The 24,895-nt window shown below is 35.6% G+C and overlaps 1 protein-coding gene across 5 annotated transcripts in view; it reads left to right on the forward strand.

Moving 5' to 3' along the window:
• Bbox1 (gamma-butyrobetaine hydroxylase 1) overlaps window positions 1–16,540 on the forward strand; it is a 63,320-nt gene extending 46,780 nt beyond the window's left edge. For 3 of the 5 annotated variants that reach the window (XM_048788514.1, XM_048788515.1, XM_015477724.2), the window contains 4 exons: window positions 4,523–4,628; window positions 9,232–9,428; window positions 14,390–14,556; window positions 16,159–16,540. In XM_048788514.1, the coding sequence (XP_048644471.1) occupies window positions 4,523–4,628; window positions 9,232–9,428; window positions 14,390–14,556; window positions 16,159–16,319 (631 nt within the window). In that variant the 3' untranslated portion in view covers window positions 16,320–16,540. Of the gene's footprint in view, window positions 1–4,522; window positions 4,634–9,231; window positions 9,429–14,389; window positions 14,557–15,405; window positions 15,452–16,158 lie in introns of all 5 variants that reach the window. The other 2 variants (XM_048788516.1, XM_048788517.1) reach the window with 2 other exon arrangements.
• Window positions 16,541–24,895: the final 8,355 nt, after the last annotated feature.

The following is a 24,895-nucleotide window of genomic DNA, read 5'->3' on the forward strand; positions in this document are numbered from 1 at the left end:
TGTATATATATATATATATATATATATATATATATATATATATATGACAGTGGAATGCATTACAATTCTTATTCCACATATAGAGCACAATTTCTCATATCTCTGGTGAATAAAGAATTTTTTAAAGCACCAAAAAAAGTCATTTAAATTAGTGAATCAAACTGCCTATGATAGGATGTTCTTGATTTCTGTCTTCTGTAACTCTGCAAAAAGAATAAGAATAGAAATGGATTTCTCCAACCTGATTGTGTGTTTTTACAGAGTGAATCTCAGTAAATGGGACCACTCTCTATCTGGTTCCTCAAGCTGAAAACCTGGGCATCATTCTGGACTCCCTTTCCCTCTCATCCTACATCCAATTCGTAAAAGAACCCTATTAATTCTAACTTCAAAATTCAAACCTGGCCATTCTTTCCTATGATGGCTTCTACTCTAGTCTTGGTCACCATCATCTCTCTTTTTTGGCATCTTTTTCCCAGTACCAACTACTCCCGGCTCAACAACAAAGCAATTCTGTAAAACAACTACTCAGTATAATTTTCACAGTGGAGAAACTCGGAGTCTTCCATCACAAATCCTTAGCTTAGTCCACCAGCCCTTCAGGATCTGGCTTCCCCTGTGCATCTGATGAATTTCCCCCTCCGGATTCCCTGGCAGCTCTGCTGCAGCCACCCTCTCCCTGTTCTCCCACAGACATGCCAGGCACATTCCAAACTCAGCTCCTTTTCACTTAGGGTTCCTCTGCCTAACATACAGCTCCCAGGATTTCACATTTCTCCTTCTCTTAATATATTTGGGTTTCTGCATTTAAAAACAAAATGTCAACTATTTACCGTGTAGTTACCAAAGCATCATCTCTGCACCCCCCCATACCCACATCTTCTCTTTACCTTGGCTTACTTTCATTATAGTGCTTATCTCTAAAATGTTGTAATTATATATTTGTCTTTTTTCTTCCTTAAGTTGTCTCTCTCTCTCTTTTTTTTTCTTTTGTAGTACTGGGGATTAAACCCAGGAGTGTTCTCATACTGGGTTACATCCCCATCCTTCTTTATTTTTAATTCTGAGACAGGGTCTTTCCAAGTTACCCAGGCTGACCTTGAACTTGTGATCCTCTTGCCTCAGTTTCCCAAGTCACTGGGATTACAGGTGTTCAGGATTGCACCCAGCTGCCTTGTGCTATCACTAATGTAGAATCCATGTCAGGAATAGCATATCTGTTAAATATATTTATTCAAAAATGATTTGATAACTTCAAACATAAGTTAACAAGTAGACATTATACAGAAATAAAATGGCATATCTATGTAGTAACTCTTTTAAAGCTATATTTTGAAACATAGCTTCTTCCCAAGTACCCATTGTTTCAATCTTCAAAGAGAAACACCTTGCAAAGTTTGAATAATGATTTACTTTTCTTGCCACGGAATTGCAAGTAACCCTTGGTTCTTTTTATAATTACCTAGTTTTTATACTTTTAAGACTAGGGGTTTTTTTCTTAATTCGTGACTGTTCTGTGTCATTTAGTACATTCACAATTTTATGAAACATTACCTCAGTTTAGTTTTAATACATGTTTATCAATAATGTTATATTTTAAAGAACTTATTGTTAAATTTGGCATGGTAGGAAGCAAATTGATTATATTACAAATGGTAAATAAAGAGATGGCATCGAGTTTTTATCTAATCATCTTTATATAAGACATTATATAGTGTCACCAAATAGCAGGTTAGAGAAAAGCAGGTTATTTTTAAAAGTAATCCACCTGATAAATAAAAATAAATTATCAGTTTGTTACTTCACAATTTGAGCATGAACGTGTACAAACATCACAAAAAGGAATGCAGACATTACAACTTTTAGAAAACACACACACACACACACATACACATGCCACCTACAGTTTTACCAAAGAGAGAGAATAGAGTCTGTCAAAGCCTCTGCTTCCAAATGCCAATTCTTCAGGAACACAGAAGACAGGAGAAACTGTCAAATATCACCTTGGGTGTGCAGCCAGCAAAGTCCAGACAGGGGCACTCTATAGGTCAAATTCCCTTTGATCTTCAAACAATAACTTGGAAGAACAGCTTGGAAGGAAAAGTTGTAGATTAAGAGATTTAAAATGTACAACAGTTGTTTTCTGAGCAAGCTTAAGCTGTGTTGAGAGATGCACATTTGGGTGATAAAACTCTAAGAAAGTGCAAAGAAATTGCAACAATAGAAGTCACAGCTGTGGTTACCTTGGAGAAGAGAGAAGGGATTGTAACTGGGACAAGGCGTCTGAAGGAGCTTGGTGCTGGGACAGCTGAATATCCACACTCAAGAGAAGACAGCTGGACTCTGCTTCACATCGTCTACAAAAATTAACTCAAAATGAATCCATAACAAAAATATAAGATTTAAAATCATAAAAATCTTAGAGGAAAATCTCCATGATATCAAATAGGCAATGAATTCACAGATACAACATCAAAAACATAAGCAACAACAAAAATAGAAAAATTGGATTTCATCACATTTTAAAGCTTCGGGGCATCAAAGGACATTAGTAAAAAAATAAAAAATCACCCACAGAAGAGGTGAAAATATTCACAAATCACATGTTTGATAGGGTTCAATAGCCAGGCTATATAAAGAACTCTTACAACTAAATAAAAAGTTCAATTTAAAAATGAGCAAAGGGCTGGGCATGGTTGCACACACCTGTAATCCCAGATGTTCAGGAAGCTGATACAGGAGGATCACAAGTTTGAGGCCAGCCTGGGCAACTTGGTGACATCTTGTTTTAAAATAGGAAATGAAAAGGCTTGGGGATGTAGCTCAGTGTCAAAGTGTCCCAAGACTCAATCCCCAGTACCAAAATAAATGCAAAGACTTGAATAAACAATTCTACAAAAGGCCAAGAAGTTCATGAAAAGATACTCAACATGCTTACTCATCAGGAAAAAGCAAATGAAAACCATAATGAAATGCAATTTCACACCCATTAGAAAGATTATAAGTTTTATCCCCTGGTACTGGGGTTGGAACTAGGAGTGTTTTACTACTGAGCTACATCCCAGTCCTATTTGTTTATTTATTTATTCATTCATTCATTCATTTTTAATTTTGAGACAGTGTTTCACTAAGTGACTAAGAATCTCACTAAGTGGCTGAGGCTGATGTCAAACTCACCATCCTCCTGCCTCAGCCTCCCAAGTTACTGGGATTTCAGGTGGGTGTCACCATGCCGGGCAACAATTTTTTTTAATAAAAAAATAAAAATATAGGTGAAGATGTAGATAAAATGAGACTCACACACATTGCTAGTTAGAATATAAAAATGATATGGATGCTATGAAGAACAATCTGGCAGTTCCTCAAACTGTTAAGCACTGAATTATGATATGATCCCAGAATTCTATTCTTATGTACATATCCAAAAAATTGAAAACTCAAATAAGTATTTGCATATTCATGTTCTGTGTTCCATTAGCACTATTTACAATAGCTAGAAAGTAGAAGTAGCCCAAATGTCCATCAGTGAGTGAATGGATAAACAAATTGTGGTTATCTGTACAATAAAGTATTAAGTCATAAACAGAAATTATATACTAATACATGCTACAGTTTGAGAAATCTGGAAAATATGCCAAGTGAAAGAAGTCAAATATAAACTTTATAATTCCATATATATTAAATATTAAAAATAAGTATAAAGAGAAAAAGCAGATTAATGGCTGCCAAGGACCTCAGGAAGAGCAAGAAACTTCTTACTGAAAAAGTGGTTTTATTTAAGAATGATAGAAATGATTTAAAACTGTAAGATATAGGGACTGTGGATACAGCTCAGCACTCATGTAGCAAGCATGAGGCCCTGGGTTCAATCCCAAGCATGCTCCCACCAAAAGCCAAACAAAACAACCAGATATATAGTAATTATAGTAGTGATGATTGCCACTTGTGAATGTACTAAATCCAACTGAATTGCTCACTTTAAAAAGTTTCATTTTATACTGGGTGCAGTGGCACATGCCTGTAATCTCAGCAGCTTGAGAAGTTGACACAGGAGGATCTTGAGTTCAAAGCCAGCCTCAGTAACGGTGAGGTGGTAAGCAACTCAGTGAGACCCTGTCTCTAAATAAAACACAAAATAGGGCTAGGGATGTGGCTTAGTGGTCAAGTGCCCCTTATTTCAATCCTCAGTAACCCCCCACCAAAAAAGCTTCATTTTGTTATATGCATCAAGCTATTAAAAAAAAAAAAAAAAGATGACCTACAATCCCACATTTACTTCTTTATGAATTCTGTAGGATAGACTAGTGTGAAGATGTGGTTTTGTTGAGGGGAGAAATGAGGAAATGCTAATTATATTACTTCAGCCATAGGAATGTTACACTACCTTTTTGGTTCATAGTCATTAAGTTAATTATTTCATAAAATGAAAAGTTATCATCCCCCTCCATATCTAATTCATTCTAATACATTTGCTCTGGCTTCGTGACAATCTGCTTAAACATGTGTTTCTTGTATTTTACAGACATACTTGGCAAGTGCAAGACAAAATTGATGCAAACAATGTGGCTTACACAACTGGGAAGCTAAGCTTTCACACGGATTATCCAGCCCTGCACCATCCACCTGGGGTAAGGTGAGCTTCAACATATTTTCCACAAAGCAGGCCAAGGACCAAATCCTTCTATATTTTGAGTGTATAAGATTACATATTTCACCAGCTAATTTGTCATATGTAATTTTTTTTCTTCAAACACAACCCAAACACAACATTTTTGTGCCTGAATTCTGAATATCAGAATTGCTGAGGGATAGGACATTTTCATGTATCTTTTTAAAAAATATATTTATTTGTTCTTCCTGGAAATAATTATTGGCACTTTTTGCTTTGCCATGACAGATTTTTTTTAAGACAGCAGTATATCCTGGTGTCTTTTTGTATATATATCCCCGGTAAGAGAGTTAAAAAATGAAAATGAAATCTGGGAATACAAGATGGTGTTCTCGCACAGTGTGACATGGCTGTCATTTTTATCAGTTATTGCTACATGAAAACCCACTCCCTAACTTAATAGCTAAAAAGAGCACCTACATACTTAGCCCATTCTTGCTATTCAGGCTGTGTTCTGCTGGGAAGTTCTTATTTGCAGATTAACTCAGCTGATGAATTGGCTAAGGGCTGGTGACTTCATCTAGGATGGCTTATCTGCTCCACTTGGTCCACTATCCTCCACAAGCTAGCCCAGGCTTCTGCCCATGGCAACTGACACAATGTTCAGAGAAAGAGCCAATGTATGCAAGGCTTCCTGGGGCCTGGGCTAGTATTTGTGCAGTGTTTCTTCTGCTGTGTGTTATTGGTCTAAGCAAACCTCAAGTCTTGCCCAGATTCAAGAAATAAGGAAGTAGTCAACTCAAGGAAGGAGCTGTGAACATGCATAATAATGGGATTCAAAGATAAGGAACAGAGTACTCATGCTATTTTTGGAAACCATCTCCTATCTCACTAATAAAATTCCCTCTCAAAGAAGGAGGAGCTCCATACAGAGCCACAAAGGCCTCAGAGGAATTTCTGAGTAGACACTCTTCCTCTACATCTTCACAAAATTATCATTTTAGTAAACCAAATACATTTTTACAAAATCACCATTTACTAAATTAAAACACAAATGGTCAGGACAATATGTTTTTTTTTAAAAAAAAAATGTATGTTCTTTGCCTATTTTTAAAGCTGAACTGGACTAAATGAAATAACCACACAGAAATCTGTATCTTCAAAGATAAATGAAAATCTGGACAATTCTCAAGTTAATAAAGGAGAAATGGGCCAAAACCAAAATTAATCCCTTTTTTTCATCATCTTGACTGAACATATTTTCTCTGTGCCCTGGTTGCTACCCATTGTTCTTGCCAGTATTAGCTAAGCGAGTATAGAATTTGTCCACATGTTTTAAATTATTTTGTTGATTGGAAAAAAGAAATCCACATGATTTCATTGAACTAAATGAAGACAGAAAAATGACTCCTATAGTCACCTTTTTGAGTGGGAGTTGAGGGAGGAGACACAACAATGTGATTTATTCAAAATGTGGTTCTGAGATATTTTTCTGAAACCCTGTTATTAAAAGCCAAACTAATCAGCTCAACTCACCTTTCAGAGATCAGTTAGAGAGGTTGGATAGAATAAAACTTGAAGAATGAGACAAGAAAACTAAAGATTCTATTTCAAATTTTTAAATTATCTTCTGTATTTTATGACTTCACCTTTTGTTTCTGGGTTAAAATTGAAAGCCTAAGAAAAAGTGATTAAATGATATCATAAATTTTCCTGAAGTACAATGGAATTTTTGACATTTTCATAGAAAGTTATGCTTTCCAAAGCATTTTGACTTGTCTTTCTTTATAGGATCACTCTTAACATTCCTTTAAGGTTAACATGATTGTGACTTTTATGTAAAATGGGGAAATGAAGTACAAGGGTAAAAACTTTTATAGGGTGATTCATGGGGAATTTGAACTTGAACCTAAATTTCCATCTAGTTTATCATCACATCATAAAGCTCCTGAGTTGGAATTTCTAATTATCATAATTGTATAATGTGATATAATGTAATATGATAGATTATTTGTATATATTGTCACACTTTACAAACTCTTCAAAGACAAGGACTGAATCATACCTTCCTCTATCTCAAAACTTCATACATCATCTTGCACATAATATAGACATAACAGATACTCTATAAATAAGCAAAGTGCAACAAAGGTCTAAAATTACATAAATGACTTGATAGATTTTTACTATAATTTCTTTCAATACTGGGAATTAAACCCAAGGATACGCTATCATAGTGCTGTTTTCCCAACTTTTATTTTATTTTATTTTTTAAATAGAGCCTAAGTTGCCCAGGGTCTGCTCAAACTTGTGATTCTGATAAAAAAAAAAATATATGGATACCTGCTTATACTATTGTTCAAACTTCCATTTTGAATGGTTATTTTTTTTCTTTTGTATTTGAGCTTTTCCATAACAATTAGAAAAGATAATTAAATTATTTATAGTAAAATGTTTATCAAATAAAAGTTTATTAAAATGTCATTTTAATTACAGATGAAATGACTTGGATAATTAGTTTCCTCTTGAGCATGCAGTTTGATGGATCCAATGGGGTGGAGATAAGAAGACACATCTTTAATGAAACACAGATATTACTTTGCTCACTATTTTTCTCTGGGCCAAAAGTCACATGCTGCCATAAAGAAACACTTTAAAAGAAAATATTTTTTAATTCTGAATGACTCACATGAAATAAAATTTGGTTTTCTACAAATTTGAATTCGTGGTGAGGGTGTCAGGCTCCATCATCATTTTCCTGTCATAAGATTGTATTAAAAATTTAACTACATGAAAGAAGATGTTAGTTGGCCTTGCCTTGTGTAAAAACATCAGCTAACCTTTTAAAAAACTGATATTTGAAATATTCTGTGAGTTCATTTATGATGAAATTGAAAAGAATCTCAAGAACCCTCCAATTCTCTCCAAAATAAAATTATGCTATCATTTTGCCATTGAGAGTTTGATGGACTTTTCCATTTCCTTTTCTTTTTCATCATACTACATTGTCCCTCATGGCCCTTGTGAGATGATTTTCTTAAGCCACTTGATCAGCTTATGCACGTATTTTTCAAGCATAAAAAAAAAATGGCATAAAGTTGGCTGTGGTGGCACACTCCTGTAATCCCAGTGGCTATCAAATTCTAAGGATTCTTATGTGTAGTAATATACATGATACAATTTCAATTTTAGAATAAATTATATATAAAATTATAAAAACTGGGGAAACTTGTACATTAGGTTTGGAAGAGAAGCAGTATTTATGTTCTAGATCAGCATTATCCAATAGTAGTCACTAGTCACAAGTGACTATTCACACATTAATTAAAATTAAGACTAAATAAAATTCAAAATTCAACTCCTCAGTCACACTACATTTCAAGCACACAATAGCCAGGTGAAGTTAGAGATTGCTGTCATTAGACAGCAAATAAGAATATTCCATTGTTGCAAAAGTTCTGATGGACATCATTATTCCAGGCCAGCTGTGGAACAAACCAAACTAAACTATTATTTTTTTTTAACTAATACTGGTATCCCTCCAAGGCTGGGTATTTGATCATATTTGTCTCTTCCATTCTATAAGCACTCTATCAGACAATGTTTTTAATTTATTTCACTCAGTAAGAATGAAGATTTGCAATTCAATGCTATTAGTTTCTTCCAACAGAAAACCAGGGTCTAAATTTAAATACTCAAAATCACCCATCTATGCTGACTTACCAAAAGGAGTCACAAAACCAATGAAAAGCTCCACTCAAAAGTATCTTTAAATTTTTACTATGATTTACTTTTCAAAATGAAATAATATTAAACATTTTCCCAAAAATCTTAATAAAATTTATTAGCACTTAATAGCATGGCTTTCTCATTCTCAGTGTGTCGGAGCTTATCCATCCCTCATAGTCCCACCCCACTTCCTTCCTTTTTTATCCTTACATCTGAATTATGGCCTTAGACTCTCAAGTAGCTACTATCTGGCCTGTTTCCTCCTCAAAAATAATTCATTTACTATAACACCACTGGGCTAATTTTTTCAGGTCAGTTCTATATTGCTTCCATATTCAATAATTCCCAACAGAAAGAACAGAAATTTTTTATCTAACATTTAAGACTCTCCATGAAACCCCAAATCATGTTTTAACCTGATCTTCTCTTTCCATTTATACCTTGTGCCACTGCAAAACTGTCTGTTACTGAGTGAACTGTGCACTTTTGCATGCACATCCTCTCTGTTTCTATTTGCACTCTCAGTCTAGTTTGCACATACCAAATCTTATCCATTGCCCTTTGCCCAGCTTAAATACTACCTCTTCTGCTGGCCTTTCCTGCCTGCTCCAATATCCAGAGTTCACTCTCTACAGCTCTTATGACCTGTGCCTTTTGCTTACTAGTGAACATTATCATGCCTATGTCCATGTCTTCAATTATAACAGATTCTAATTATACAGTATTGATCATAACCATCTTTTTTTGTCCCCAGCCCCTTTCTCTGCTGATGTAAGAGAACAGATATAAAAACAAATTTCATTGATTTTGACTTGTGCATCTTTTTGAATATTTAAATCAAAAATAGTAAAATGCTATTATTTTAAACTCTATTTCTCCATTTCTTCTTTCAGGTTCAGCTTCTGCACTGCATAAAACAAACAGTCACAGGGGGTGATTCAGAAATTGTAGATGGGTTTAATGTGTGCCAAAAGCTCAAGGAAAAAAATCCTCGGGCATTCCAGATTTTGTCTTCCACCTTTGTGGACTTTACAGACATTGGAGTGGATTACTGTGATTTCTCTGTACAATCTAAACACAAAATTATAGAGTGAGTACTTTTTATGAATTTCTCATTGCAATAAAACAATTGACAGCAAACTCTCCATTAATCTAATGCTTAAACAGTAGAATGCTTTAACTGCAAAGCTTTTTTTTTTGTTTGTTTATCTTTTAAGCCAAAAGGGAAAAAAAGAATATTTCCACAGTTGAATGAATTTTTTAATCAAATTACCTTAAATAATCTATTAATATTAGAGGAAAAGTAAGATTTAATGTGCACTTCATTTTAAAAGTGTTAGTTCTACATAGTCTTAGTCAGTGTGATTGTACTAGCAAAAGTGAAAGGACATAACTCAAAATAGGTAGATCCAGGAGTTACATTTGTCATCTGGAATTTTTCTCTACCCTCCCCCACCCCATATTGACTCCTTTTTAAAGATGATCCTCAGAAGCTCCAAGTGTTCATTACTCTTGGAGCTGACAATTACAGCACAAGGAGTGTACTTTTTTCTGCACAACTGTGACAAAGGTAGATGACTCCTTGTCCAACTTATGTCTATGTCTGTCCTTGAAGCAAATGCCGTGGCCAAAGTTGGAGAATTCCAGGTGGCCGTGCCAGGACCACATGCTCATCTATAGAGAGGGTCAGCTTTGTTTGAACTGCATGAACTGAGAATGAAACAGAATCTCCCTCAAAAGATGTTAAGTCAACAAAAATCATATATTCCTTACAGAGAATATTTGTGTCTTTGTTCTTTTAAAATGATTTGATCATGATTTTTCTAAGTACCCACTAAGGCTATAAGAATTATTCAAGAATTATCTTAGATTGTGTCTCTAGGACATTATGTATTCAAATAGACTTCAGTTAATTTGGGAGTGTTTCTGATTTTAGAATTAAATTTGTATTCTTTTAAGAGTAATAGCCACATACGGAAATAAATTCATTTAGTAGATAATCAAATCTGTAGCACACAGTTCCATTATCTTATGTATATGCACAGCCTTCATTTATTCATCAACAAATATTTACTGAGGCCAGACATTCTTCTTAGTACCTGGGATATGCCAGTGGACAAAATAAAGATGTCTGCCCTCACACAGCTTGAGTTCTAGTGGGGAAAGGGAGAATTTGAAATTTTGAAATAAATAAGCAAATCATAATGAATATTAAAAAAACTATTACAGACTTAAGGAGGGGAAAAAAGGAAAAGTAGATCAAGATTAAGGGAATCTGTAGGACCAAAGACTTAGCCAGGATAAAATTTTCATCATTCAATAGTGTAGTAAGGGAAAGATTTGAGCAAAGACTTAAAGAAGTGAAGGAGTTTTCTAGAAAGTGCTAGAGCAAGAGTCCTAAGAAATCTTCAAGAACAAGTCTAGAGAGTTCAAGAAACAGCCAGAGCTGAGAGAAGGGAAGTGTGTTAGAAGAGGAGGTCAGATGGGGTCAGCTGATCCGTAGTGTTGTTAATAACTATAAACACCTAGGTTCTTATTCTGAGTGAAGTTACATGTTATATAGATCCTCTGGCTGTTGTGTTGAACATAGTATAAAATAGAGCAAGAACAGAAGAAGGAAGACCAGGCAGAAAACTACTGCTAGGACTCCCTGTGGAGATGATGGCACCCTGAACATGAGTGGTCCAAGTGACAGTAATGGCCATGTTGAAAAGGATATATTTTTTGATATATTTTTCAGGGAAAAAGATTATTTTCCTGGTAGTTTGGATAAGAGGTATGAAGGAAAGACAATCCTCAGGGATATACTCTAGATCAAAATGAAGCTGAGGTGTTCTCTGAGAACTCAGCCATTGAGGGGAGAAAGAGAAGAAATAATTCAAGCTTCTTAGTTATACTGTGACATTTTAAATTATCTAAACGGTCCCTTTAAAATGAGAACTTTTATCATTTTATCATCAGGAGATAGATAACTTTAATCTGATATACACATTACTCATGTATATAAATGTATCAAAACCTTATGTTACCCTATTAGTGTGTAATTTTTAATTTTATGTTTTATGTATGAGTTGAAATAAATTTAAATTTTAAAAATCCATGACAGGCGAGCGCGCTACCGCTTGAGCCACATCCCCAGCCCATTTATACACAATNGGAAAGAGAAGGGAAATTGCATGGAAATGGAAGGAGACCCTCAGAGTTATACAAAAGTAGATACAAGAGGAAGTGAGGGGAAAGGGAAAAATAATACAAGGGGGACAAATGAATGTCAGTAGAGGGGGCAGAGAGAGAAGAGGCGAGGGGAGGGGAGGGGAGGGGGGATAGTAGAGGATAGGAAAGGCAGCAGAACACAACAGACACTAGTATGGCAATATGTAAATCAATGGATGTGTAACTGATGTGATTCTGCAATCTGTATTTGGGGTAAAAATGGGAGCTCATAACCCACTTGAATCAAAGTGTGAAATATGATATATCAAGAATTATGTAATGTTTTGAACAGCCAACAATAAAAAATTTTAAAAAAAAATCCATGACAGATAAAAATTTTTGTTAAGACCTAAAATAATTGCAGATTCTGTAAGAGAAGTGAAGCAAGAAACTTAGTTATTGAATGAGATTAACTGCACATCCATCAACCAAATCATGACTTGGCTTTGATATATTTTGTAATACAATCTAAAATTTGGCCATTAGCAAGGTCTCAGGGATATCCATGGAGATAATAAAGTGTTTAACATTAATCCATTTAAAAATACATTTTTAACAACAAGAGAGAAAACAAGGGTTTCAGTTAATGAGAGCTTCCGTCTCCTGAGTGTTTGGGTTAATTTAATTTTCTTGTAGTTAAACTTTTAAATTCTTTTGAAATTTTCATATCCTTCCTAGTACAAAAGAGTCTCTAAGGCTGCTAAAATAATCAGTAACAATCCAATACAATAAAAAATAAATTAATGAAGAAACTGGTGGAAAAAATAATAGTGGAATTAATCAATCCTATTGATTGCAAGTTTACTCATGTGAATACAAGTCTTTTATTTGCCATCTATGCAACCACTTATTCAATGACTTCCCCTTGCTGATTCAGTTTCTTTTCTAAAAAAAAAAAAAAGAATACCTGCCACTTATCAATAATTTATGATGAAGTAGGAAGTTTAGAGTTAATAAATGGAAGCACTTACCAAAATGCCTATCAGTGAAAATGGAAAGTATATTTGAGCTTGCTATAATTTTCATTTTATAAATGCCAACAATTTACTGATAATAGTTTTCTATTTCAGATCCAATCTAGAAACCAAAGCGAAGAAAGAATATAATCAGTTATAAGAGTCAAATTGCTTCTAAAGTCTGAAATAATTTTTTCCTGCAGATTCTCTCATAAAATGTGATGCAACAGATAATACCATAGAGACACTCCCCCAGTAAAAGCAAGAAGTCCCATAAAACATCCCATCTCCCTGCAAGACTAATGGGAAATATTCATAGCGGCAACTGGGAATGTGGGAGATATCTATGGTCCTTTCTTCGGGTTCTTGTTGGCATCACTGATGATGATTTGCCTAGATTGGTTCACTGTCATCTTGTTGCTGGTTTATTTTTAAATATTTTTCCTTTGTTCACAGCTAAATATATAGCTAATTATTCTCATCTTTTATGACATTTTACCCTTCCTCTGCATAAAAGTTTGCATTAGATGCTTCCTTTTATTCTGTTGTTCTGTAAAGGAATTTCCTGCTTACTAAAATCCAATTTTGCATTTTAGGTTGATCTTTAAGGTTTCAGCCCCCCACTTCCTCTAACTCTTCAATCCTGAGATTAATGTCTTCTCTAGCAGTCAATTGCATCCTTCCTTCTGTATCCTGACATTGATCATGGTTCACTCTCTGTGTGACCAGTCAGCTAAGTGCAGCCCAGACCCCAACACAAATTCTCTATGTCCAAGCAAATGGAACAATTTGTTTGGTCTGATCCACCAGGTGTGGGCTTCACTCAGCTATGGGCTACCATTACTACCATTACCAAACCCCCTCGGTTTGTCCCCTGGGGATACTTCTTTAGGAAGTAATACTAAGCAACATGTCCCCATCCTGGACCACTTTCTCTCCTATTTTCATTCATACCTACTGTTTCTGCCTAAAGGAAAAATAAAAGTTGGGAGTTGCTTGGTACTGAAGGTCTGGCTGAAAGTCTACCTTCCCAATAAGCTAAAAACAAAAACTGTATACACACACAGAAAAAAAAAAAATCTCCTCTTTTTGCCTCTGTATGTAAGTGATGTCCATGTCTTGCTAATTATAACCAGCATAGTCCAAACTTCAGAAAGTTTGTTATCTTTTCTTACATTGAAAGTTGTATTATCTTGCATTGTCATGATCACAGTCCATATTATAAGAAAGAGTAGAGAAATCACAACATTAGGATCTTCCAAGGTACTAAAGAGACTTCAGTACTCCCGCAAAGCATGAAAAATATACAGACGCAACAAATGTTTATTTACCAACTCTTATGTCCAGGCTTTCTGTTGAGAACTGGGAATACAACATTGAGTGAGATACAGTACCAATCTTCTTAAGGTCTCCAGACTAAGACATGTGGTATAGATAGGTAGATAGGAAGAATGTTCTCAGGCTAGTCTCTTCTTTTCTCTATTCTTCACTTTCCCCCGTCTCCAAACTAGGCATTAAATAAGAACCATATATGTCAAGCTTTTAAAGAATAAAATTTTCTTCCAATTAGATAAAATACAAAAGGTAACTGACCTATAAACTCGTTGCATGAGATTTTAATATGTAAAGCCTATTTTAAAGAACAACAAATAAATTTCACTAAGCATAACAAAATGTTGACTTGAATATATCAGTAACATTTTAATTTTAGTATAATCCCTCCTAGCATTTTTGCAGTGAGATTTCTAAAAACACTTATTCATAATGAATGAATGAAAAAGATGAAGGAATACATTGTACCACAGGTAAATTGAATATCTTGACCCTTACAAATGTAAATAGATATTTCATGAATTATATGTTAATTTTTTCTCTTCAACAGGTTAGATGACAAAGGCCAAGTGGTTCGCATCAACTTCAACAATGCAACTAGAGACACGATATTTGATGTACCTGTTGAGAGAGTTCAGCCTTTTTATGCTGCTCTAAAAGAGTTTGTTGATCTCATGAACAGCAAAGAAAACAAGTTTATCTTCAAGATGAATCCAGGTCAGTGGGGACATTTTTTCAAAAAAGTAAAAAATTTGGATATTCTCCAACTTTAACCATGGAGAATGATATCCAGAACAGTTTTACAGTAGAATCTTGGTGAACAGCTGACTTGCTTAAAACAGCAGCCTCCTGGCTCCCACCTCTGCTACTTTAAAGAAACTCTGGGCCAAATGAAACCTTCTGTCTGATATTAAGTCTGGTGTTTTCTATTTTCTATCCTAATAGCCTATCAATACAAGCTGAGCCTTCTACTTTATTTTCCTATCCTGGTAGACAAATATGTCCTCATGATGCTGATCATAAAACACTTAAGGAAAGTTTATTTCTAAAACTTATAGGCAGAGATAGTATTGCCTGAAATAAAATAGTACTTGGAGTACTCTAGCTACTTGAAATAAAGGCGCAAAAAACACTGATTTTTTTTTTTTTTCTGGACCATCTCTGCTAAGTGAAGTGCCTCCACAATTTAGCCTTTTTTTATTTATTTGTTTTTAATTGACAAACAAAATTGTATATACTTGTCATATACATGTTGCTTTGAAGCATGTATATATTATGGAACGGCTAAATCATTCTAATGAATATATGCATTATCTCACATAGGTATTTTTTTTTTTACAGTAGAAACACAAAGTCTACTTTCTTGGCAACTTTCAACAATATAGTACATTGTTCTTAACATATTATGCAATGACTCTCTTGAACTTAAGGCTTTTGTTATCTGTAATGAAAGGCATAATTTCTCTCTGCTCTTGATTTGGCCAAATGGAAGATTTGTTTTACTGTAATTGTTTTTATTTCTTTTCTTTTTTCTTTATCTGTCTTCCTTATTTTTTCTCATGACAGTGTCTTGCCATATTTCCCAAGATGGGTCTGAAACTCCTGAACTCAAGTGAGCCTCCCATCTCAGCCCCCTAAGTAGCTGAGACTACCTGAGTGCACCACCATGCACGGTGGAAATTATTTTTAGAATTGAACTTTGGCATAATAAAAAGACTAGAAATCACCATAAACCCATTGCCACGCAGTCACAGCATGTTGATTTTAAGAGTGGCAACGTGTGAACTGAAACACCATGGGGGAAAATAGTTGGAATCCAGGTTTACCATGTGAAGGCATTGCAGCTTTAGGAAAATCCCTCAATTTGTTGAAGCTTTGATGTTCTCACGTATGAAAGGGTAATTCTCTTTTAGAGTTCTTATGAATCTTAAAAATAATGTCCATAAAAGACTGGGAATATAAAAGACCAAATAAGAATATCATTGTCTTTATAATGATTTGAAACTGTTCAACTAGGTGAACAATTTCCCAATTAAGAGATAAGTGACAAGCAGTAAAAACAATAAAAAGATTTACACAGAGAAGATCTTCCAAGTAAGAATTATTAAGGTGTCCACAGGAGCCTACCAGGCTATGTGATTTAAGAGTCAAGGCCTAAAGCAGTTTGCATCTAGAGGTTGATTAGTGTGACATCAAATGTGCAGTTTTGGATAAAGAAATAAATGTAGTGTTTATTGATATGAACTGAGTAGCAGTGGGGTTTTGCCTGTTATATTTGCCTGCTTTGTAAATCATTTAAACACAAATTCTTTCATTTAGGTGATGTGATTACTTTTGATAATTGGCGCTTACTTCACGGCCGACGCAGCTATGAAGCAGGAACTGAGATAACCCGCCATCTGGAGGGAGCCTATGCTGATTGGGATGTGGTGATGTCAAGGCTTCGCATCTTAAGGCAGGGCGTTGCAAATGGGAACTGAATCTTGTCTCTAATTTTAATAAGATTTCAGTGACTGCATTTATAAGATATGTCATGGTTATTCAAAAGATCACAATCTGTATGGTTCACATATCAATTTAGCACTGAACATGTAACTCCCTCACAGCAATACACTGTTGTTTGTAATTCTACTCAATGTCAGCCTTTTCAATGGTGTAGCAATATAACCCTCTTCTCCAAATAAATCATTCTTCTGTCTTATTGAATGTTTAGACCCTAATTTCTTTTGCCCACATAAGAGTGCTTCCACAATTCCTACAAATAGTTTTTAAAGCAAATGAAATATTTCTTCTACAGTTTTTTTTAAGAGTTTTTGCTTCAAATAAAACTGAGGCTTCAGATAAAATTTCTTAAAACATGCTTCTGCTCTGTTGCCTATGGAGTCTCATTTTTCATGACTTCATATGACTGTCTTGGGAAAAAGATATTTTCAAAGAACGTTTTTATTCACTTTTGTTATAGAATTCCATTAGCCAAATCTCCAACGTGGTGACCTCAACATTGTTTTGTAATACCTAAATTATGACAGCAAAACCAAGTATACCAAATTAAGAAAAAAAAAATCTTATCTCCCTAAATTTCTCTTACCCTAAATAAAACTCCCGCAGACCACTAGCATTGCTTACCCCGTGCATGGATCCATTCTTATTCCTTGCCTCCCACTAACAACTGGGAAGAGAAAAACCAAGACACAGGCAGCACTCATGAATGGGCTTCATGTCTGCCACCCTCTGCTCTCTTCAGGGCCAATGCTTTGCCCTAGTGGTGGAACACAGCAATGGAAATCTCAGTCCTGCTGAGCCCAGTTCCTCACCCCTGACACAAGGGGAGCCTTATCACTAGCATTTGCTGAAATCCCAATAATACAGACATCTTATAGTCCATAATATTTGGACCCAACCAGGCCTCCTGTTCTAAAAGTCTTAATCACCACCGCCACCCTGGCAGGGCACTCCCTGTTGCCTCAAGACCACATGTAAACATTGCTTCCATTCATATTTTAATTTTGCTTCACACTCACTTCAGTTTCCAGGGATCAAGAGTACCTTTATCCCATGTCAGAACACCCCTCTGACGCTCTGAACTCTGGTATTGAGTCTACATCACCAGCCCAGACTCCTCCTTATTATAATATTGTTCGTTGCTGGGACTTCCATGTCCTTTCCTATTATCTGGTCTTGCCTAGGGCCACTGCAGTGTGTAACATATGCTTCATTTCTTTGAACTTGAAAAGGAATGGGCTGGATTCCCAATCTCTCCTCAAATACTCCTAAAATGAAAATAGGTGAGTTCAATAGGGGAATGACCTAGTTCGAAAGCACAGCATTCAATACCTCAAAACAAATAATTTACTGGAGTGAGCCCAGATTCATCTATTCAAAGCATCTAAATTCCAGGCACTTTCCAAATGACACTACATTTTTTATTCATTTAGTAGATATTTATCCCACTCTGTGGTATATGCCACTCTGCTAGTATAAGGATGCAGAAGGTCCTGAAATAAGCCTCTTTATAGCCTATTAGGGAATCAGATAAGGATGTAGATAATGATGTGTCACATTAACAGGATGGTTCATAGGAAGGCAACCAAGCCAGAACAAGAAGGCTCCAGGAAAGCTGCAGTCTGAGTTGAATTATGAGAACTAATGGTAATTTTCCAAGTAAAACTATTATCTGTGTCTCTTATGCTCCCATTAAAACATAAGAGGCACAGATAGTTGAAGAGTAAACACAGAACATGTGTTGACTCTTAAATGAGAAAAGCAGAAAGCAGACCATAGCAGCAGTGTAAATGCTGGGATTGGATGTCTAGGTTCAAACCATAATGATGGCAATCATTTAACCATGTCTCTTTCCCCTAAGCCTCATTTCTTTCTACCTATAAATGAGACTAATAACAGTTATTATTTCATTATATTTTTAAATAAAAGTTTACACGAAGCTGTGTTTTCCCAAGTTTCTGAGATGATGAGTCACACCCACAGGGCCTTTTCTTTTTAAGAAAAAAAGACAGCATCCCAGATCATTCCCTGAAGATTATGATTCAATAAGTCTGGGACAAAGACCAGCAACTATATTTTTAGCAAGGATCCCAGGTGATATGCATCACTAGTAAAGTTTGGAAAATACTGACATATATATATATATATTAGTATAGTTCCAGCTCAGGGTAAGTTTTCAATTGATGTTAACTGTTATTACTTATAATAACAGAGGTTGTAGAGGGAGAGAGTAGGTTAGGGTGAGAAGAGATATATGAGACTGAAGACAGAGACAAGGCCAAATCATGAAATGTTAAATGCATGCTGCATTACAGAATTGGTATTTATCTTGAAAGAGCAAGGAAAAGTCATTCAATGGAATCAAGCAGTGAAATGCCTTGATCAGATATTCATTTTTTAAAGATCCATCTGGCTTCATTGTAGAGGAAATTGTATGTGAGCAAAACTAAAACCCAAAAATTTACTTAGGAGATTACTGCAGGGAGCCATATGAAAAGTGAAGAAGGATTGCACTAGAACACTGGGAAGGGGGGATACAGGGATACTTAGAAGTCCAGATCTAAAAGGCCTGACCCACAAAATATAAAGAGGGAGGGAGATAGCTATGGTCTCTCTCAGGTTTCTCATTAGGAAAATGCTTTACACACAGAGAAGGAAGTGACATCTGTCCACTTGGCAGTTGGATATATATGCACATAGATCTCTGGACAGAGATCTGGATTAGAAATCTACATTTGGAAAGTGTAAAGATTGTAGTTGAAATTGTCACTTGCTTCCTTGGAGACATAGTGACTAAAGTCACAGCCATAATGGGTTGATGATAAACTAATGATATTGGCTTAGCTTATATAATCAGTTTTATGAAAAATATAGGCTTATATTCAAAATCATATAAACTTCTCACATATTGTATTTTTGTCTCCAGAAGACAATGTCCCAAGCCACCACTCCACAGCCTTCCTGTTTCTTTCTCTGCAGCAAATATTATTTCTGTCCTGGAAAGGAGATACAGAGAATTGGATGCAATTGCAACAATTTCTAAAGTGTTATATATGACATGACATATAATGGGCTACAGCAGCTGGTGCTAAATAAAGATGATTGGGTTTCCTGGATATAATTGTCTGAAGAATTGACTTACCCCCAAATTCATAACAGACCTGATGTAACTTGGATTAGAAAATGCCCTTGTTGGCGGAATAGATGCTACTGCCTTCCATTTCTCTGATTTGTCTTGGAGCATGTTAACTGCTTGCTAGTTAATTGGAATAACTCCACAGTTCACCAGAATGACATGTCACTGATGGATCTGATCCCGATGGATCTCTATCTCTTCTTTTAGCCAACCATTAAAAGGTGAGCAAATGAATACTGGTAGAAGGAATTTATGCAAGAAAAGAAATTCTATAGAAAATCTAAGTAACACTGAGGATAATTTCTCTTCAGAAGTTTAGACTATGAAATGGGAGATGTCTTTTAGACAAAAGTATTTCTGTGTGTTAAACATCACCAGGGATACATTTGAAGCAAAAGTTCTTGCAATGAATATGTGATAGAGTTGGACGTGACAGCTTAGTGTATATCTGAATCTGTGCACATTTTTTCCCAGTTGTCTAGAATACCCTTCTCCATTTACTGCCTTTTAGCTCAAAAACTCCTCTTTCTTCTTCAAAATTCAATTCGATTGGCCAATAGTATGGCAAAATAGGAGGTTCTACACTCATATCCCCCCAAAGCAACAATAATTTTGACAGCCACCAACAGAAAATGTGTTTTTGGAAGGAATTTTGAGAATCAGGCAGGAAGTGACAAAAATCCCAGTGAAGCACAAGACTAAAAAGGCCTGTTTTGAAAAGGCAGATTTATACTCTGGTAGCAGACCCAGAATTAGCCCCACCTCCTGTGGTCTTAGATATAGCTCTGTTTGGCCTTCATCTTGCCACCAGCATCACCTGCTGTGGGACCAAGGGTGAATCATTCCCCTTCATGCCCTAGGTAATAGGCCTGTCAAATATGGCTCCAGCTGAGGACCCTAAAATGACTTGTGACCTAGCTCTCTCTGCTCCCAGCCATATGGAAACATTCCTGCCTGCATAGTGACCCACTAGGAGATATATTTGTCCCTGTCCTTGGAGGCCAATTTGCCTAGATCCTGAAAGAGCCCTGCAACTAAGCTCCAGCCCCTCTCAGCTGCAGGCTAGGGATCCACCATGAGATATGCCCATTTCATGCCCCTGGATTCTGCTTGCTGTCTCAGTCAGATTGCAGATCCTGAAGCAACTCCAGAAAACAGATCCCAGGATCCCAGCAAGAAGCACCATGTACCATGTACCTGGAGGTAGACTTATAGACTACAGTCTCAGAAGTATCCCTCTGACTCTCTTCTGGTCTTGCCTCCCCAAAACCCACCTAATAATGTGGTGAGAGCCTTCCCAGGTACCTGATAGGAGACATAACTTTCTGTGAACCCAGCAGCAAATTTGTTGTCTATGGACATAACTGTAGACCCCTGAAGTAGACCCCTGTTCCAGCTCCAACACTACTAACCCAGATCCTGGAGGCATTCTAGTGTACCCAGGGGCCAGACAAGATTCACACTGGCTGAGCCTCAAATAACAGGCCTGCCAACCACAAGATCCATCAGAGGCCATGTAACCTGCTATAGATTCAGTCAATTGTGATCCTAGAAGCAATTACATCAAGGCAGAGAACCAACTGAAAAAAGTGTTCACCTGCTAAAACTAGTCTATAAAGACCTGAAGAAGTGTTTGCTTCTTTAAATGCATAGATACTAATTCAAGGTTACACATATCAAAGAAGGAGGCAAACACACCATCTCCAAAGAAAATTAATGGATTTCCTATAACTAGCCCCAAAGAAATAGAGATCCCTGGGTTACTTGACAAATAATTCAAACTAATCAGAGTAAAGAAATTCAGTGAGATACAAGACAGCAAAAGAGATTAGATAACTAAACAAAACCAGAAAAGCAGCAGATTCAGACATGCAGAATAAGGAATTAGCACACTTGAAAACAAGTCATTGACAATGAGCCAATGAGCAAAATGAAAAGGAAAAGTAAGGGAAAAAAAAGACAAGAAAGCATACCTGACCTATCAGACATCATCAAGCAAATGAACAAAGGAGGACAAGCAAGATCAATTCAAAGAGTATATTTTTTGAGACACATTATAACCAATTTGACAAAAGGCAAAGATAAAGAAAATGTTGAATGCAGCAAGAAAAGAATGACTTATAGCATACAAAAGAGTCTCCATGAGGCTGGATTTCTAACAGAAACCTTACTGGCCAAGAGAGAGTGAGAGGACATATTCAAAGTGTAGGACAAAAACTGCCAACCAAGAATACTGTATTTGTCAAAACTGTCCTTTAGAAAGCAAGAAAGGATTTCAAGATAAGCAAGAGCCAAGGATGTTTATCACCACTAGACCTAGAACAAATCCCAAAGAGATTTCTTCAAATAGAAGTGAAAGGACATAAAGTAACAACATAAAACATTAGAAAATATAAAACTCATTGGTAATGGCAAATATATAGTCAAATTCAGAATTCTCTAATTCCGTCTGTAATTGTAGTGTACACATTGTGTGGTGGGGGGAAGCAAAAGTTCAGAATTTTTATATGTAATAGAAGTTATCAGTTTAAAATAGACTGCTACACCTGTAAGATATTTCAGACAAGTCTGATGGTGACCACAAAGAGAAAACCTCTAGAATCAAACATACCCCTACAAATAATCATCAAATCACAAAGGAAGACAACAGGAGAGAAATAAAGGAACTAAGAAGGACAGTCAGAAAACAATTTAACAATATGGTAATAGTGGTTGAATAGATTAATAAGAGCAGGATCTAACAGTATATGTTACCTATAAGAGACCCACTTCGGCTTTAAAAGCACAGAAGTGAAATGAAGAAAGAGAAAGATATTCTGTGCAAGTGATAACCAAACTAGAGCATGGTTGACTCTACTTCGACTAAAGGAAGACATTAAACTGTCTCTGTTAGCAGATGACATGATCTTTTACACAAAAAACCCTAAATGCTCCACTTAAAAATGGGTAAATCAATTCAACAACTTCAGTAAAGTTACAAGATACCAAGGAAACATAGGAGATAAAATAGCCTCTTCAGTGAATCAGATATGACAAGATTATGAAATAATTAGAATAGAAATGTTTTAAACTATGATTAATATGCTCTCATAATGGAAAAAAGTAGACAATATGCAAGTGGATATTGCAGATGGATAAAACAAGCAGAAAAAAAGTAAACTCATAGAAAAATAAAAAGAATGCTAGGGATTGAAACTACTATAAGAGAAATTATGCATGCCTTTGACAGGCTCATTAGTAGACCAGACAGGATTGAAGAAAGAATTTCTGAGAGGACATGAAAATAGAAATTCCCAAAATGAAAATCAAAGGGAAAAAAGACTACAAGAGAAAACAACAGAATATACAAGAACTGTGGGACAACTATAAAAGGTGTAATATAGATATTATAGAAACACCAGAAGGAGAAGAAAAGCAAACAGAGGTAATATTTGAAGTGATAATGACTAATTTACCTAAAACTAATGTTAGACACCAAACCACAGATCCAACAACGTGAGAACACGAATCAGGCTAATGCCAAAATAAAGAACAAACATTTTTTTAAAAAAACACTAGGCATACCTATGTTCAAATTTCAGACAATTAAAGATGTTTTGTTAGAAACCAGAGGAAAAAGTGTTGTGGGAAAAAAAAAAATCTGCCACCCTAAAATTCTAGACCCTGAGAAGGAATTTTCAAAAGTGAAAAAGAAGCAGAAATTTTCTCAAACAAAAACTGAATCTGTTGCCATTATATCTGCCTTTCATGAAATATTAAAAGAAGCTCAGAGACAAACAAGCTGATATGTGTCAGAAACTCAGACCGACATAAAGAAGAGCACCAGAGAATGAATAAGTGAAGGTAAAAGAAAATGCCTCATTACCTATAACTTCTCAAGTATTTGATTACATTAACCCATCAGTGTCTCTAATGAGAATCACCTTTTTATTTGCTTCTTATAGTTGAAACATCAAATAATTTGATCAAATCATGAGACTCTTTGCTTTCATTTAATCTTAGTAGTAGCATACGGAGTGTTTTAACTCTTGAGTATTTTCTACATTAATAATGTTGATACAAGGGTACAGTGTAGCATGCTAATATCTGACTCCAGTTATTATTAAACCCCCAAAGGATTTTTCTCTCTCTTTGATGGAATTTAAAGCTCAGGGGTTTGACATAAGGAGGTTCATAAATACAAAATTATTATGTATTTGTGCATGTGTATCATGCATACTTTTCTAAATCAAAATCATAAGTTAATCATATATTCAAAGTAACTGACATCACCTAAAAGGAAATTAAGAAACCATTCTTGCAAATTTCCTATTAAGTACTGGAAGGAGGAAATACACACACATACACATACACACACACACACACACACTTTCATTCCATTAATCGGTCATTCTCATAAAAAGATTGATTTACCATTTTCCCAGTAGAGGGGACAATTTTCCTTCTTGTTGAATAGAACACCATATCTAAATGGGATGAGTTTGTGCCCATCTTTACTTCAGTACTGCCAATGAACAAGGAGATAAATCAGTCTCACAATGTTTTAGTCAGCTTTTTCTCTGCTGCAACCAATAGACCTGACAAGAACAATTAGAAGAGGAAACAATTAGAGGAGGAAAAGTTGGGGCTCACAGTTTCAGAGGTCTTAGTCAATAGATGGCCAACTTCATTTTCTGGGGCTCGAGGTGAGACAGAACATCATAGGAGAAGAGTGTGGTAAAGGGAAACAACTCAAGACATGGCCCCAGGAAGTAGAGAGAGAGAGAACTCTGCACAACAAGGACAAAATGTATACTACAGAGACCATAACACAGAGACAATTGTTATTCCTTGTACTAGTTTTTATTATCCTTTTTCCCCCTACTGAATGAACCAACTATGTTGATGTTGCGTTCACAGAACCACAACAAATTCCTTTGATAATAATCAATGTGACAAATCTTAAGGGCAACTGTGACCACTTACTTCAAAGATAAGCAATATAAATGAGACCCTGGAATACAGCTTGAATGTATTAGACAATGTCTTCCTAGAAGGTCCCACCCTCAATTCATCACCACAAACACCTTTCTCCCAACTTTTTCCCCCCCACCACCACACAATAACCTAAAGAAAGCACAATATGTGCATTGTGAACTCACATGGAATTTCATGTCTGCTAAAACTGTAATTTTTTTTTCTAATTCAAATTTAGTTTTACAAGTTTGAAAAGGCAGATGAGATTAGCAGAAGTTATAAAGGAAAACATTTCTTGTTTCAAACTGTATACTTGATATAGGAATTTAATTAAATATTTGAGTAGCATCAAAGGCCATTTCTTTTGGAGGGAGAGCCATTACTTTTTCATACTTTTACTATAGAATTTATTATTATAGAATTTTTGCTTGATAATCACACAAAGCTGATATTTCAGAAATT

Source organism: Marmota marmota, unplaced genomic scaffold (assembly GCF_001458135.2).
Source record: "Marmota marmota marmota unplaced genomic scaffold, marMar, whole genome shotgun sequence".
NCBI classification, from domain to species: domain Eukaryota; kingdom Metazoa; phylum Chordata; class Mammalia; order Rodentia; family Sciuridae; genus Marmota; species Marmota marmota.